This window comes from Dicentrarchus labrax, unplaced genomic scaffold, assembly GCF_905237075.1.
Source record: "Dicentrarchus labrax unplaced genomic scaffold, dlabrax2021, whole genome shotgun sequence".
NCBI classification, from domain to species: Eukaryota; Metazoa; Chordata; class Actinopteri; family Moronidae; genus Dicentrarchus; species Dicentrarchus labrax.
This window is the reverse complement of record NW_026136706.1, coordinates 1,871,468-1,888,965: the sequence shown is the minus strand read 5'-3', so window position 1 is coordinate 1,888,965 and position 17,498 is coordinate 1,871,468. Positions and strand designations below refer to the sequence as shown.

The 17,498-nt window shown below is 41.9% G+C and overlaps 1 protein-coding gene across 1 annotated transcript in view; it reads left to right on the top strand.

Moving 5' to 3' along the window:
* LOC127365100 (titin) overlaps window positions 1-17,498 on the top strand; it is a 182,806-nt gene that overhangs the window by 47,662 nt on the left and 117,646 nt on the right. Inside the window, exons 53-82 of the mRNA XM_051402823.1 lie at window positions 442-720; window positions 809-1,090; window positions 1,227-1,502; window positions 1,594-1,872; window positions 1,968-2,246; window positions 2,348-2,635; window positions 2,737-3,015; window positions 3,281-3,562; window positions 4,109-4,387; window positions 4,476-4,757; window positions 4,845-5,123; window positions 5,227-5,514; window positions 5,641-5,919; window positions 6,008-6,289; window positions 6,453-6,731; window positions 7,033-7,311; window positions 7,505-7,783; window positions 7,924-8,202; window positions 8,339-8,617; window positions 9,346-9,624; window positions 9,712-10,005; window positions 11,317-11,595; window positions 11,871-12,149; window positions 12,690-12,980; window positions 13,993-14,280; window positions 14,502-14,618; window positions 15,191-15,473; window positions 15,610-15,793; window positions 16,275-16,355; window positions 16,966-17,233. Of these exons, the coding sequence (XP_051258783.1) occupies window positions 442-720; window positions 809-1,090; window positions 1,227-1,502; window positions 1,594-1,872; window positions 1,968-2,246; window positions 2,348-2,635; window positions 2,737-3,015; window positions 3,281-3,562; window positions 4,109-4,387; window positions 4,476-4,757; window positions 4,845-5,123; window positions 5,227-5,514; window positions 5,641-5,919; window positions 6,008-6,289; window positions 6,453-6,731; window positions 7,033-7,311; window positions 7,505-7,783; window positions 7,924-8,202; window positions 8,339-8,617; window positions 9,346-9,624; window positions 9,712-10,005; window positions 11,317-11,595; window positions 11,871-12,149; window positions 12,690-12,980; window positions 13,993-14,280; window positions 14,502-14,618; window positions 15,191-15,473; window positions 15,610-15,793; window positions 16,275-16,355; window positions 16,966-17,233 (7,971 nt within the window). The remainder of the gene's footprint in view (window positions 1-441; window positions 721-808; window positions 1,091-1,226; window positions 1,503-1,593; window positions 1,873-1,967; window positions 2,247-2,347; window positions 2,636-2,736; window positions 3,016-3,280; window positions 3,563-4,108; window positions 4,388-4,475; window positions 4,758-4,844; window positions 5,124-5,226; window positions 5,515-5,640; window positions 5,920-6,007; window positions 6,290-6,452; window positions 6,732-7,032; window positions 7,312-7,504; window positions 7,784-7,923; window positions 8,203-8,338; window positions 8,618-9,345; window positions 9,625-9,711; window positions 10,006-11,316; window positions 11,596-11,870; window positions 12,150-12,689; window positions 12,981-13,992; window positions 14,281-14,501; window positions 14,619-15,190; window positions 15,474-15,609; window positions 15,794-16,274; window positions 16,356-16,965; window positions 17,234-17,498) is intronic.

Sequence of the window (17,498 nt, the reverse complement as noted above, 5' to 3'; positions counted from 1 at the left end):
TCATACAACCAACTCAACATTATTTCTGCACTTTGTATGTAATAGATCAGATTATTAAACCATCTTTCACGAGAGAACTGAAAGACACCGAAGGTATCAGAGGATCATTTGCTTATCTGCAGTGCCTCGTATCTGGCTCCCTGCCGATGGCGATACAGTGGTACAAAGATGGCAAAAAGATCCACACTGAGGAGAAACACAAATGCACATTTTTCGAAAATGTTGCTTTCCTGGAAATCAGTTGTCTTAATAGTAAAGACAGCAGCAGCTATACCTGCATGGCTAAAAACAAGGCCGGATCTGTCAAGTGCTCTGGGACTTTGTTTGTTAAAGGTTAGAGGTCATCTCACATCCTCAGTACCATCTTGTAATTTAAGGCATAATTGCATTGTATATGTTGAGACTGTTGTAATAGAAGTGTTGGGTTTTGTCCACCAACAGAACCACCATGCTTTCTTGAAAAGCCTGAATCCATGAATGTTTTGCCTGGGTCAAAGGTTAAGTTTAATGTTCGTGTCTCTGGCACACCGCCACCGACCATCAAATGGTTTGCAAACAAGAAAGAGATTTTTTCCAGCGCCGACTGCTCTGTGATTAAAGACAACACCTCAAGCTCAGTGGAGCTTTTCTTTGCCAAATATTCTAATTCTGGTGACTATGTTTGTGAAATACAGAATGATGTGGGTTTCTGTTCATGCCAGGCAAAACTCTTTGTGAAAGGTCAATATTTGTCTTACACCTTTATCAGTTTTCTTTACTTTGCAGTGACTTTCCATACTTAAGTAACTTTTATATGTATTTTTTCCAGAACCCCCCTTTTTCATTGAAAAACCAGAAGGCGTATCAGTAGTAAGAGTAGGAGACAGTACGGTGTTTGAGTGCAAGGTTGATGGGACTCCAGAAATCTCTGTGCGTTGGTTCAGAGATGAAGCTGAAATTCAGCAAAGTGTCAAACACAAGATGTCGTTTTTCAACTCTATAGCTGCCTTAGAGATTTGTCAAGTTAGTGAAAGTGACAGCGGGAGTTATTTCTGCGAAGCCTACAACGAAGCAGGCACAGAGAGCTGCACCGTTGAGCTAGAAGTGAAAGGTTGGTTCTTTTTCACACGTTTACATCTTGTCAGTGTTTCAGTTAAAGTCAAGATCAAAGAAAATATTATATATTAATATTACATCAGAAATACAAATCAACGGTTGCTTCAGTTTGATTTGCTTTGTTATTTCAGAGCCTCCTTCATTTGTTGAAGAGCTGACATCTCTTGAAGTCGCTAAAGGTTCCACGGCAGTTTTTGCTTGCAGAGTGGCAGGAAGTGCTCCGTTTAAGGTTGCATGGATTAAAGATAAAAAGCCAATCAAATCCAGCCAAAAGTATATTATTGTTGATATCAAAAATGTGAGCTTGAAAATCCTGGACTGTAAAGTGGAAGATGTGGGTACTTATCAGTGTGTTGTAGCCAATGAGGTTGGAAGTTGCACTGGATTTGCAGCTTTGTCTCTGAAAGGTTGGTTTTACTGTGAACCACACTGACATACATTAGGCATATAGCACTGTATACTTTCTGGTATTACAATGAAATCTTTTCTTTTTATTAGTCCCTCCAACATTTGTTAAGAAGATAGAAAACGTCACCACAATTCTGGGAAACGTTGCGATCTTTCGCGGCACCGTTGATGGTTCTCTGCCTTTCTCTGTACAATGGCAAAAAGACGAGAACTGGATCCCAGAGGATCCAAAGATCAAGAGAACATTTGATAACAAAGAGGCCTCTCTCAGGATTCCTGCATGTGAGGCTACTCACAGCGGGAAATATACCTGCTATGTCGTAAACGAGGCTGGGCAGGATAAATGCTTTGCCACCCTCTTAGTGCAAGGTACTTCTGATTCATGCCTGATTCTTATGCCTAACATTATAGCTCGCTCTAACGGCAATAACAAGTGTACTCACCCCTTTTTCTTGGTGTTGTAGAACCACCTACGATCCAAGAGAAGCCAGAGGTAGTAAAAGTGACTTGTGGAGATCCAGTTAGTCTTGAGTGCAGGGTAGCTGGAACTCCTCAGATCAGTGTTAAATGGACCAAAGATGGCAAAGAGCTCCAGTCAAACAGAAAACACAATCTCTACTATGAGAACAACCACAGCAGTCTTAACATACTGTCCTCTCAGCTGGAAGACAGTGGAGATTACCGGTTTGAAGCCACAAACTCTGTTGGGTCTTGCAGCTGTAAAGTCATACTGGTTGTTTTAGGTTTGTAAAATATTCTTCAACTCTTCTTAGAACAAATATTTTCAGTTGTAGAATTGCATTTTTCTTTAACTCTACTCAACATTTAATATTATTTTAAACAGAAGAAGAGATTCCTCCAATGTTCATTCGGAAGTTAACAAACATTCAAGCAATTATGGGTTCAGTGGTTACCATGGAATGCAAAGTGGCTGGTTCTCTTCCAATGTCAGTTGAATGGTGCAAAGGGAAACAAAAGATCACCAAGAGCTCCAAATATAAACTTCTGCACACTGACAATACTGTCTCGCTGGAGTTCAAACTGACTGAGAGTGCTGATACAGGAGATTATTCCTGTAAGGTTACCAACACTGCAGGCAGCAGTGTGTGCAGTGGAGTTCTTACAGCTAAAGGTTAGCATTTAAGCATTCAAAGGGCAATTTGATTTTGAACAATTTTGGTCTCAAAGGCTGTTAGTCATGTATCATAATCATTTTTTCTGTGTGGGTTTTAGTGCCACCAAGATTCGTAACTGAGCCTGAGTCTCAGGCTGTTATTCCAAAGTCTACAGTACTCTTCACAAGTATCTTTGAAGGAACACCTCCGTTTGTGGTGAAATGGTTTAAAGATGACATCGAACTCATCACTGAGCCATCATGCATGATTAGACTGGAGAAATATTCTTCCTCTTTAGAACTCTACTCTGTCGGGACTCTGCAATTTGGGATTTATTCTTGCCAAGTTAGCAACGAAGCAGGCGCAATGAAAAGTGCAGCAGAGTTGTTGGTGAAAGGTTGGACTATTCTTTTTTTTGTCCACCACCACCATTGCCAGTCAATTAACTCCCATCTTTTTTTCTCCATTTTCACAGCTCCTCTTTCTTCATTTTCTTTGCCTGACCTCCTTACCATTTCTTTTCTCACCAGAAATATCTATGTTGTTCTCAGAGTCACCTACCATCTGTTACACTATCCAGTCACCTGTCCGCATCCTCCATTCATCCCACAAGTGTTACTTTATGCTGACGATAGTAACTTGATAATTTTTTGACTTTGCAGAATCTCCTCAGTTTGTCCTGAAACTTCCTCCCACTACCTTTGTGAAGCTGTGCGAGGGATACCGTTTCGAGTGCAAGTTCACCAGCTCACGGTCCCTGAATATGTGCTGGTACAAAAATGACCAAAAGATTACCGATGGAAACAACTATAAAATAATGTTTGTTGACTCATCTGCGTACCTCCAACTGCGCACCACAAGGTTTGAGGATAATGGAGTCTACACCTGTGAGGCTCATAATGATGCTGGCAGTGCAAGCTGCAGCACCATTCTCACAATTCAAGGTCAGCTACTGAATCCAATTTTGGCTACACATTGTTGTTTTGTGGATTTTGTCTCCCCTGAACTTGTGTAGCATGAAACTGAAGGAATGAAAGTCCCTTGTGATTCAGATTTGGATAATTAGTTTGGCCATTTATGGGTTCTTTTCCAAACCGGTCTAAAAACTTAAGCATGGAATCCAACAACCCCACATCCTGTTTCACTTAAAACCGGTTTGTCCTCCAGTGTGTTGCATAGCATGAGTGTTACCTCTTTTTTTAGAGACATATTGTCTCCTACATTTGCTGGAATTACCAAAGTATACCTTTGACTTACCTTTTACATTTTAATTTCAATATGATATGACCTACCCTCCAATCATAGCATGAACATAAGCTATGTTTGTGTTCTTGTTTTTTCTGTCAACGTCTGGATGGATTCCTCTAGCATGGAATGAACCTTAGCATGAACTTGAAGAATTTCTGTCCCATGGAACCCAATTGCTTGCAGTGAAAACTTGCTCATCCAGGAACGTTACATCTGTTAATATATGCTGATGTATTTTCCAGAGTCCCCATCCTTTACTAAAACTCCAAACCCAGTAGAGGGCATTAAAGGGAAAGATGCCAGCCTGCACTGTGAGGTGTATGGCACTCCACCTTTCCAGGTTAACTGGTACAAAGACAGAAGACCACTGAAGGAGAGCAGGAAATATAAGATGGTCAATGAGGGCAACTCTGCCACGCTTCATATTGTTAAACTGGAGCAAGATGATGCTGGAATTTACGAGTGCAGAGTGTCAAACAATGTAGGAAGTGAATCCTGCCGCACTACCATTAGCCTTAAAGGTTTGTACAGAACCACTGGCCATTTCCTCAACACTTTGTCTAAGTGCGATTACTTCTTCTCACCTTTGATTTTTCCATCACTATTCAGAACAACCAGCGTTTGTCAAGAAATTTGACGACCAATCAGTGAGATTCGGCCAGCAGCTGACACTGACAGCTACGGTTAAAGGCTCTGAACCTTTGACTGTGTCCTGGGTTCAGGACAAAGATCACATTCTCAGAGATGGTGACAACAGGAAAATCACCTTTGAGAATAATGTGGTCACCCTTGTAGTGCCCAAGGCTGACTCGACCACAGCTGGTAAATACACCTGCCAGCTGAGGAATGACTCTGGACTTGTAAAGTCTGTCTCCCAAGTTACCGTTCTAGGTTTGTAGGACTCCAAACTTAATTTTATTACCACCATTGACAGTGTATGGATCCTTTTAGCTTAACATCTTCTTCCCTAATTTCTAGAACCTGCTGCTATTGTGGATAGCCTAGAGTCCTTGAACGTGAAGTCAGGAGAAAATGCAGCTCTTGAAGTCACAGTTTCTGGCTCACCAGAACTGAAAATTAAGTGGTTCAAGAATAACAAGGAGCTCTCTTCTGGTGACAAGTATCAGATGTCCTTCACAAAGAAGGTTGCCGCCTTGAAGATTCGGTCTGCTGATAAAGCAGATGCTGGAGAATATAAGCTAGAGATTACAAACCATGTTGGTACAGCCTCTTGCAAAACTAAGCTCTCTGTCTCAGGTTGGTGGCCATTATACACATGCCCTTTCTTATAAAATTTGAATCCTTTCAATTAGCAATTAGCTCGGAAATGCTTTAAAACTTGTTGTTTTTTTGACAATAGATAAGTTGATTCCGCCGAGTTTCATAAGGAAGCTGAGAGACACCCACCTTGTTGTGGGTAAGCCTGGTGAAATGGAGTGTAAGGTCACTGGCTCTGCTCCTTTAACAACTTCCTGGTTCCACAACGGCCAGGAGATCAAGAGTGGGCCTAACTATGACATTAGCTGCACTGATAATAACTGCAAACTGAGAGTCCCAACAATCAAGATGTCAGATTCCGGCAAATACACATGTAAAGCTGTGAATGCTGCAGGAGCAAGTGAGACGAGTGCGTCAATGAATGTGACAGGTCAGTAGACGTGAAAAAAAAATCAAGAAACAGAAAATTTCAAGGATGTCTTCCTGATCACGGAGTCAGGCTCATTACAGAAAGTTAATAATTATCTTACAACACATCTTTTTTATTTGAACCCAGAACCTCCTACTTTTGTGGAAACACCCGAAGCGCAGGAAACACTGCCCGGCAAAAACGTGACTTTCTCAGCCAAAGTGAAAGGCAGTGAGACCCTGAAAGTCAAATGGTTCAGGGGAGCCAAGGAAATGCAGCATGGAAGAGGCTGCGAGATCGCTCTAAAGAACGATGTTGCCACTTTGTTACTTCACAAAGTCGAAAAGTCCCACGCAGGAGAGTACACCTGCCAGATCATTAACGATGCAGGGAAGGAAAGCTACCCAGTTAACCTGTTTGTGAAAGGTTTGTTAGCATGATAGATATCTTTTTTTAACCAATTCTGCACTTAACGTGAATTTTCTGTAACTGATTATGGAATTAACTCTCTCAGAACCAGTCCACTTTGTGAAGAAGCTGAGAGACATGTCCACTGAGAAGGGCAAGCCTCTGAGACTTGATGTCACATTTGCTGGAACCCCCAGGGTAAATGTGACATGGAAGAAGGATGGTAAACTCATCTGGGCTTCATACCAGTACAATGTGATCACCACAGACACCTCCTGCATCCTGGATGTTCTTAACTCTGACAGGATGGAGGCAGCTGGTAGATACTCTTGCGAAGTAGACAATGGAGTTGGAAGTGACAGATGCGAAGCACAAGTGTCAATTCTAGGTAAATTTATTAAAGTGCATGTTATTGTGCTTAGTTTCAGTTGTAATAATTCATGATCATTCAATAATTTATTCAGTCATTTAACATTTAATTCATTCATTCTTTCATTTATTGCTCCACAACACAACTAAATCATCATCATCATCATCATCTTTCACTTTAGAGCGACCATACTTTGTTGAAAAGATGGAGCCAGTGGAGGTAACTGTGGGCGATCCGGTTACCCTGAAATGCCGTATTGCAGGAACTCCTGACATCTCCGTAGCTTGGTTTAAAGCTGATGGAAAGCTGCGCAAGTCCAACACTTGCTCAATGGACTTCGCAAACGGTTTCGCCACTTTGAAACTGATCAAAACAACCAAGTTTGATCACAGCGAATACATCTGCAAGGCAGAGAATCGGGTCGGTTCAGCCTCTGCCAGCTGTAATGTGGTGGTGAAAGGTGATGCTTGTTTCCCGTACTTCCTTTTTCTTTGAGAGAGAAAAGATCAGCCAGTTATTTCTGTTACTGGATCCTCTCATTAGAATTCAGTTTCTTTTGATTGTACCAAAATTGTCCTAAAGATTACCTCTGGTGAAATATGCAACTCTTGGAAAACAATACTAATGTAGCTTAATAGTTCTTTAGCTGTTTTTACAAGTTACATTTTAGCCATTATAGAATTAACTTTGACATAGAGGCATAGAAATGCATGGAAATATAACAATGGGCACATTTCTAACACCAGCATTGCTTCTCTCAGAACCTGTGCGCTTTATCAAGAAGCTGGAGGACACTACTTTCACCGTGGGTCAGCCACTGAAATTAGTCTGCGCATACACCGGAAGCCAGAGGGTCCATGTCACATGGAAAAAGGATGGAAAGCTGATTTGGGCATCTTATCAGTATAATGTTAAAACTACAGATTCAATCTGTGCTCTGGAAGTCCTCAACAGCGACAGGCCCGAGGCAGCTGGAACGTACACTTGCGAAATTTCCAACGGAGCTGGAACTGATGTTTGCCACGCTTGTGTCAGCCTAGGTAAAACCCCTAACACACCATCTGCTTTAAATTCATCAGCAAAGTGTGCTTTTGTCTAGTAGGCACAAGGGTAGTTGTAGTCATTAAGACTAAAAATGTCAGTTGAGACTATTGCAAAATCTCCATAGCCTGCCCCTTCTAACATAACATAATTTAACCTACATGCAACTAACCCAACCATTACTCCTCTCAGAGCCTGCTCGCTTCGTGAAAAAGCTGGAAGACACTTTTTTCAGACTCCACGAACCTTTGGCCATCAAGTGCACGTATACTGGAAGCCAGAGACTGTCCGTCACCTGGAAGAAAGACGGAAAACTCATCTGGGCATCGTATAAGTACAATGTCAAGACCACCAACGACACCTGCATTTTGGAAATCCTTAACAGTGACAGAGAAGAGGCCGTTGGAAGATACACATGTGAAATCTCTAACTCCGGAGGAAGCGATATCTGCCATGCTAATGTGAAACTAGGTAACCCACCTTAGCAACTCACTTCTTTACAGGCATTAAGAATCATTTGTACCTCCATAAAATATAATGTAACCAGCTTGTTTAAAAGATGAACCATTGCTTATAATATCTAACACTGCCATTGCTAATTGATTTCTTAGAACCAGTTCGCTTTGTGAGAAAACTGAGAAACACCTTCTATAAAATTGGCCACCCTTTGATGCTGGAGTGCACATTCAATGGCAGCCAGAGGATTTACGTCAGCTGGATGAAGGATGGAAAACCCATCTGGGCATCATACAAGTACAATGTTAAAACCACCAACTTCTCCAGCACCTTGGAAGTTCTCAACAGTGATAGTCGGGCAGCCATCGGGAAATACTCATGCGAGATTTCCAATTCAGAGGGCACTGATATCTGCCATGCTATGGTTAAGATAGGTAAAGCCACTAACATATGACCATCATCTATTTTGAAATTTCAAAAATCAGATCAATCCTTTCACATAAACATGCATTTGCTTGCTGTAACATTAATGACACAACATGCAACTAACATCACCATTGCCTCCTGTAGAACCTGTGCGCTTCGTAAAAGAGCTGGAAGACACCACCCTTATACTTGGCCAGCCCCTGTCGCTGTACTGTGCTTACAGTGCCAGCCCCAGGGTCAATGTGAGCTGGAGAAAGGATGGTAAACCAATCTGGGCCTCCTACAAGTACAACGTCAAGACCACAGATAATTCCTGTGTCTTGGAGGTGCTCAACAGTGACCGGCTAGAAGCAGCAGGCAGATATTCCTGCGAAATCTCTAACTCTGAGAACACCGCTATCTGTTATGCACAGGTCAAACTAGGTAAAACATCAAACAGGGCTCATTCCTTTCAGTTTTTATTTTTTTCAACAAAAACATAAATGTATTGTTATTGGGAATGCATGTAAAGACAGTTTATTTCAGGACATGGGAATATAAAAATCTGGCTTAAAAGCTATAATATGCAACATTTCTGCATTAAGATGTTTATAAACACTAGACCTATGTTTGCACCAATGTTCAAACCTAATGTTCTGTTATTTTATTCAGGTAATGATGTGTTTCACTTGCTGCCTGTCAATGGCGTCATATCCCCTTTGTGCAGGCGTCAGCATTGTGGTTGTTTACCAGAAGCTGTCATAAGTTGACTTTTTATCCAGTTTGAAGCCACATTTTTACCATCCACTGTTTAGATCTTGGTGCTTTTTAACTCTAGATTTGAACCGGATGAAGGATTTTAATCATCCGACATCTGAGTCTTAAGTTCTCAGAGAAACAAGCTGAGCTAACGTTAGCTGTAGCTAACGTCCTTTGTCTGTTGAGCAGCATTGGAGAGACACTGATTATTAAGGCAAAACTGCTTGTGTGAGACCCCCTTGTGGCAGTACATATAAATTGGTATTTTTTTTCATGACAATTGTTAAAAAATGAAAAAATGAGCCCTATGAGTTTATATTATAGGTTACTTGTTAACTATATTTCACATAATCTCACTCATCTTTCTCAAAAGTTGACAGCCAACTAACAGCTAACGTCCTTGCTTCTTCTAGAACCTGTGCGCTTTGTGAAAAAGCTGAAGGATATGACCTTTAGGGTTGGCCAGCCTCTGAAGCTTCAGGTTACGTACACAGGCAGTCAGCACGTGTATGTGAACTGGACAAAAGATGGCAAGCCAATCTGGGCTTGCTACAAATACAACGTCAAGACTACAGACAACTCCTGTGTCTTGGAGGTTCTCAACAGTGACAGAGAAGAGGCTGCTGGGAGATATTCCTGTGAAATATCCAATGCTAGTAGCTCTGCTATCAGTCATGCTCATATCAGACTAGGTAACCTCCTCCTAACATACTCAGTCACTGATTTTGCTAACAGTTCAGGCTACATGACATGACTAACACTGATGTTGCTTCTCTCAGAACCTGTGCGCTTTGTGAAAAAGCTTGAAGACACATCGTACTGTCTGAAAACTCCATTGTGTCTAAAGTGCACATACACTGGCAGTCAGCAAGTGCATGTGAGCTGGATGAAGGACGGCAAGCCAATCTGGGCCTCGTACAAATACAATGTCAAGACCACAGACTCCACATGCGTTTTAGAAGTCCTCAACAGTGACAGAGAAGAAGCGGCAGGGCTCTATTCCTGTCAAGTTTCTAATGCAGAAGGTTCCGCCTTGTGTGACGCGTATGTCATTTGTAAAACCTCTAAGAAAGGTATAACCTCCACCACCCACCACAGCACTTTTTTTTTTTTATCTCATTCACTAACACTGAAAACATTTGAATCAAAAATGTGTTAATACATAGCCACAGAAATGTAATCCTACTCCCAGATTAGCTTCTGTTCAACCTGTTTTCATGTCTTCCATCTGAAAAGCTGGGAGAAGAGCAAAAACATCTTTTCCATCGAGAAAAGCCGTATGTTTCTTGCTGTTCTGAAAAAAAGACTTTAACTGATGCTAGCAGCATTTATGCTAACCTTTTTACCTTCTGTAACCATTGTTGTTTTTGATCAAACAGTCCAATGCCCGTTGCCGTAGATCCCGGTAGTTTCTCACAGAAAGCTGATTGTTCCGAAGGGCATAGCTTGAACCCTGGCAAGGTGGCGTGATCTCATGAATGATTAGGGGTCTCTGGTGGCCTAGGTCTTAAGGTGGCACAGTGTTGTTTGTGTCTGGCCTTTTTAAGTTCAATGGATGTTTTACGTCTACCTGGGCTGCATGTAGCTAAATCTAGAATGAAGAATTCACCCTCTTTGCTTGGATGCTTGATTCCACCGGGCATGGCTGTGACGCGTCCTAGCTGCACAGACGATTTCTCTCTTTCTTGACTATGCTTGTGATTCTACCAGAAGCACAGCAGCGCATTGCAGAAGTGTCCCAGAAGCATCTCTCCAATCTTCTGCGAGGAGAATATGCAGCTGGTCTATTTTTCACAGAAGAGCCGATTGCAAAGGCAGGAAGTCAGACAAAGCAACAGCATAGATAATCTGGTCACTTTTCAAAATAAAAGACTCTTTGCAGACCCCTGATTGTAAAACCAGACCAAGAGGAAACAATGTAACTGTGTTGCCTACTTACTCACAGTAGACGCACATAAATCAAAGAACAATGTTAAAATCAACAAAAACTTGTTAACAAAAAGCGAAACACTCTGCCTCTGAAACGCTCCTGGTGGGGCATGAAGCCATGTAGAGGATGGACCAAAACAGCTTCGCAGATAACGACGACGTTACAGAGCCATGCCCGATGGAATCAAGGTGTAAGATTCATGGTTTTCGTCATGGACAGACAAATAACTTTAACAAACAAATGGAAGATACCCCTTATGAGTAAACACGTGCAACTGAGCCTAGTGGAACACAAACTGTCCTGGGAGTAGGATGGAACTCTAGACTATACTCTATACGCCCTTCATATAATTAAATCAAAGCTAATTGAATTTCATCAGTAAATTATGATTCACATTTGCTTCTGCTTGCTCACAATTACCTTTGCATCTAACAACCATCACTGCTTCTCACAGAACCTGCTCGCTTCATCAGGAAGCTGGAAAACACCATGTTCCGAGTTGGCAAACCACTGACACTTAGAGTTGCGTTCACTGGTAGCCAAAGACTGAATGTGAGCTGGAAGAAAGATGGGATGCCAATTTGGGCCTCTTATCAGTACAACGTCAAAACCACAGACTGTGGCTGTGTGCTGGAAGTCCTCAACAGTGACCGAGAAGAAGCTCGTGGAAGATACACTTGCGAAATTTCCAACGCTGAAGGCTCTGATATCTGCCATGCTTATGTCAAACTAGGTAAAACTAACCAACAATACAGTGCTTGTAGTTCTCATCATTCATTTCATGCATGAAATGAGTAATTGCTAGAGGTAACAACGCTACTCACATAGCCAATGCTTGTAACCTTACCTTCATGTACAGGTAAAAGTCCCTCCTTTCACATAGCCTCTCTTTCTACGCATGAGAACATCCACTGATTCCTTTGGATTCTGCGCAATCACATGGTCTCTCGTCCTCCACATGTAGAGATAAGTGGTTGTTATGACTCATTTCAACATTGCTTCTCTCAGAACCTGTAAGATTCGTGAAGAAACTGGAGGACGTCAACCATGAGCTGGGTAAACCGCTGAGGCTGGAGTGCACGTACACTGGCAGCCAGAGGGCGTACGTGACGTGGAAGAAGGACGACAAGCTGATCTGGGCTTCTTACCAGTACAACGTCAAATCCACAGACTCCTTGTGCATTCTGGAGGTCCTCAACAGCGACAGAGCTGAAGCGGCGGGAAAATACATTTGCGAAATTTCCAATGCAGAAGGAACTGACACCTGTCACGCTCATGTTAAAATAGGTAACACAGTAACCAACACATTTCCTCCCATCTAAATTCATTCCCCTCATGTGGTTCCAGTTACTAATGCTAACCTCCACTATAGTATTGCTAACCTTCCTGTGGTCCTGTGCTTGTCGGTAACAAGATGGAATTTCGTAACGTCAAAAAAGTCCTGGGTTACATTGTCGTTGTGTTTAGGGTGTTGTTGGGTTTATGGTTGGCTGGTCCTGTGTTTGTTGGGTTTGGAAAAAAAAGGTTTTAAAAAGGACCTTGAGAGCATGATTTCCATGTTGTTAAGGTTTGGTCAGATAAATATTTGCTTGCCTGAAAAACGGATTCATAGACAGGTAGCAGTATTTGTTAATAGGGTCAATATTTTGTATTTGTTCGCTTTTGTGTTCCAGGTGTTTTTATGTTGTCTTGCGTACTGTGGCTCTCTGTTTTCCCCAATGTAACTGTAAAGGCCCAGTGGCCTGGTGAATGATCAATTTAAATTTCGGAACCTTTCCAAATGTCACAACATTGCCTGATTTTTTTCCCCTTTTCCTCCACTAACAGAGCGCAAAGTCCCTCCAAACTTCACCAAGAAGCCCTCTGAGTCCATGATGGATTCTGTGGGTAAGACGGTGAAGATGGAGGGTCGGGTGTCTGGTTCCCAGCCAATCACCGTCACTTGGTACAAGGACAACAAGGAAATCTACGGCTCTGACAAATACGATGTCAGCTTCAAGAACAACCTGGCCATGCTGTGTGTCAGAGACTCCTCCAGCTCTGACAGCGGTGTGTACACCTGCGAGGCCTCCAATGAAGCTGGAAAAGCTTCATGTCGGGTTTCTCTCTCCATCTCAGGTATGAGTGTGACGCATTATCTTCATTTGTTTTTTCAGTCATTAAGGCCTTTAGGTTTTGTCGTATGATCTTGAGATTGAAATGTTTTCCAGGTAAAACCTTTCCCCTGAGAAACTGAGATCCATATTATCTCTATCTTGGTGCAATCATTCCACATTAAATTGATCTGGGTCTTTATCCAATCAAAATTAAGCAAATGGCTTCCTTGAATATGTTTTTATTATTTTAGTACCCATTCACACCAGAATAAGGCTATTCGTCCTGGTGCTTTGTAACACAGTGACTCCTTGTGGCACTGGTTAGCGAGTTACTTTGACTGGCAAGCTAACAAATAACATGCTAGCCAGTGATCAATAGAAAGCCAAAATAGGCTGCCAAGCTAACTGGCGTGTTAACAATTAGCTAACTACAATTTAGGAAGTTACGTAACTTGGTCGCTGTGCTCTGCTCCGTGGAGAATATTTTGGTCTATTTTTAATGGAAGTCACAACTCACCCACGTCAAGCAGCACAGAGTAGATCGCATTGGCAGGAAGTCAGACACAGAAATGTCATAGAGAATCCAATACATTTTCAAAATACAATTTATACTACGTCAACATTGTCGTAGTCAGTCAAAGGCAGGTCAGAGGAGATTTGACACTATGAACGACGATAAGTTCATCCTGGAGGTGGAGCCGTTTTGTATGACAAGGCCTCGAATTTAATTAGGTAATTTTGGGAGTGGAAGGTGAGGAGGTTATAACCTATTAATTAAGGACAAAATATACAAGTCAACAACATCAGGCAGGAAATGTGCTCTGAAGACGCTCCGCTTCTGAAACCCTCTTGGTGGGATTTTAAGAAGCGCAGATGACTTAGCCAAACTGCGTTGCAGATGCAGTGTCATACAGCGGTGCCTGGTGGAATTTCATTGTAAGTCTGGTTTACCTCTAAAAGTTTGTGCTTCAGGATGTTTCAGTGTTACTGTTTGAAAGTATCTGTAGCTGTTCTGCTTCTTTCCCACAACTCAGAAACTAGCCAGGCTCCAAAGTTTGATGTCCCTCTGGAGCCGGTGACAGTGAGCGAGGGTGAGAAGCTGAGCCTCAAATGCCACGTCAGCGGCACCCCTCCACTTACCATCCAGTGGATGAAGGACAGGAGGGAGCTGAAGTCCAGTGGAAACACCAGAATCACATTTGTTGGTGGGACAGCCTGTCTGGAGGTTAGCCCAGTCTCAAAAACTGACGGAGGGGATTACCTCTGCAAGGCCAGCAACGCTACCGGCAGTGACTTCTGCAAGTCCAAAGTCACTGTGAAAGGTAATGTTTGTACAACCAGTTTTTTGTTATGAACTATGACATTTTTCTTGTGACCAACGTGTGTGATGACTACCGTTACCTACTTTACTACCTATATTTTATACTTTTTACACAATAAAGAACATGAAATATAGAAATTGGACTGTTTTAATAACAGTTGAGCAGGTTTGAGGCTCTGATTGGGCTACTTGGTGTGACTCACCTCCATGATTTCTTTTCAGACAAAGGAGCCAAGGCTGCCCCCACAGAGGCTGCCGCCCCATCTGCTGCTGCCCCAGTCAAAAGGCTGGACAACCTTTTCTTCATCGAGGAACCTAAAAACATTTCTGTCACAGAAAGTAAGTAGACTGTTCGTAGACGTCTGGACCTGAGGCTGTTTGTCCTGAGAGCTCTGCAGATTGACGTAAAATAGGAAAAGCATTACCAATCCCTAGTCATGATTGAGCTCTCACATTTGTTACACAATCAGATTTTATTTGTGTAGCACTTTCATACATTTATGAAATTTGTTATTGTAATCAATACAAACTCCATAACATAACTCAATAAAAACATGAATTAAGGAAATGCTCTCATCAATTTAAATTGAGGAAACACATGAGGCAGAAAGAGGAAAACTCTAAGAAAAGAATATAAAAAGTAATAAAATATATTAAAATATATAAATAGGTAAAGAAGAAAAAATACAAGCAATGAAACAGAAATACATAAAAAGATAAACAAGAAACATGTAGGAACAATTTGAACAAAAACAAAATAAAAAGGATCAGAATCTTGATAAATAGACTATGTTGTTATTTTTGTGTTTCTATGTACAAGGAAAAAATAAAAATAAAATATATAAGTATCATGAAGTCAGCTGTAGTTCCCTTTATGCTACTCATGCTACTCAACACTTTTTTCTTTGCAGAGGGCACCGCAACTTTCATTGCCAAGATCGGGGGCGACCCGATCCCCAGCGTGAAGTGGATGAAGGGCAAATGGAGGCAGGTCACCCCCGGTGGTCGTATCTCCATCGAGCACAAGGGCCAGGATGCTAAAATGGAGATCAGAGAGGTGACCAAGTCTGACTCTGGTCAGTACAGATGTGTCGCCACCAACAAACACGGAGAGATTGAGTGCAGCGCTGAGATGGAGGTCACCAAGAAGGAGGAAATGGAAGGAATTGGAGACATAAGGACAAGGCTGAAGAAGTAGGTTTACTGGAACTTTTCTTTGTGGATGATTTATTTCTTTATTTGTGGAAGTGCAGGGCAAGTTGACTGGTCTGCATACTGGTCTCTTTAACAAGAAGACACCTTCTCTGATTGTGTATTTAATATTTGTCAGGACTCCCTCGAAGCAGAAGAGTCCCAAGAAAGAGGGAGACATTGATATTGTGGAGTTGCTGAGAGGTCACGACCCCAAAGATTACGAGAAGATCCTGCGGGAGCATGGCATCCACGACTACCGTGCCATCCTGCAGGCCGTCGAGTTCCTCAAGAGGGAGAAGGAGATGCAGTCTGGAAAAGCGGTGAGACGATTAACTAATGCTGATGATGGTTCATTTCATGTTAGGATTAAAGTTTTGCTTTGAATATACAGCTGCTTGAAATAATTATAATTATAAGACAAGGTCAGACTTTATTAATCCCTGTTACAGCAGCACAGAAACAAACTGAGACATAAAAAAAACAGATCGAGAAAAGAAGAGGCTAGCGGTTTCCCCATTTCCATTCTTTCTGCTAAGCTAAGCTAACAGGCTTCTGGCTTTGGCTTCATATTTACAATACAGACATGAGTGTGGAATCAATCTGAACGCCTGACTCTCAACCAGAAAACAAGTGTGTGAACTATTTCTTTAAGTTAATTTCTCATAGTGGAAATTAGTAGAGTGGTATAGTTACTCTATTAGAGTAACTAAGAGAGCAACAAGAAACATATTTTGTTAATGTTTCATTACAATGGTGTAGAAAGAGTTTAAGATGAACTCATCGTTGTCTTCCCCATCGCAGGAGGTGGAGCATGGTGGCCGGGTTGAGGAGGAGGACATGGCCCGACTCATCCAGCAGCTGGAGGGACGTGTCGGCACAGAGGTAGGTACCCAACACCAACCAATAACACTGTCGGTTTTACTTTGTAGCTTAAATCAATCACAGGATAATCAAACTGAATACTGCAGTGCATTGCCAATAGTATCAATCATGGGCAGGTAAAAGATATATTTTGCAAAAGCACTATAAGCTATTCATCATACGATTTCATTAGATTTATTTGAATGCAGAAATATGAAACATATGTAAAGAAATACAAAACTACATAAATATTCTACATTTGTCACTTAAGACGCATTTCTCTTAAGTTTTTCTTTTATTTGTGGAAACTTTGGGATCTTTACTAGAATTTAAATAAAGTTCTGTAGAAGTGCCTCCGGTGCTTTCTAAAATGTGCTATCAGGTATCGACAAGTACGTGTCCGTGCATTAGTCCGATACTACATCATTTATTAGCCACAAAACGGGATCCTAGCTGTGCCCTGTTTGCCATTTTTTCCCGAGGATAGTTAAGTCATGACCCGCCCTGCATTGACTACAACAGCGATTACACAATCTGTACTCAGTATCTGAACAGCATGGTATCGGAACATCTCTGGTCTAAAGTTTGACCCATAAGAGTTTGATGACTAAAACAGATTTTGACCCCTCAGCCCGTCTCTGTGATGGAGGACATCAGCGACCAGACGATAACCGAGAACCAGAGCGCCACCTTCGAGTGCTGCATCCGGATCAACTACCCGGAGATCACCCTCACCTGGTACAAAGGCACCCAGAAACTGGACAACAGCGACAAGTACAACATCAGCACCGTGGGCGACCGCCATTATCTGAAGATCACAAACTGCCAGGTCAAAGATCAGGGCAACTATCGCGTGGTGTGTGGTCCTCACATCTCCAACGCCAAGCTCACCGTTACAGGTAAGAGTCTGAACTTCCTGTCCAGTCTGATGGACACCTGTCTGTACGTCTGTGACATGTCCTCACGTCCCACTCCTTCATTTTATTATTTATCAGGAGCTGGTTACAAGACAGGTAAGCAGTACGACTTCACACTAACCAAACTCAAACTGACCTCTTTGGACCTGCCGGGTCACATAAGATGACTTTATTTCTGTGTTTTGTGGATTTCTGTTTCCTGTTTTTGTTCTTTGTTTCTTTCATATTTAACTTCAATCAAAAAAAA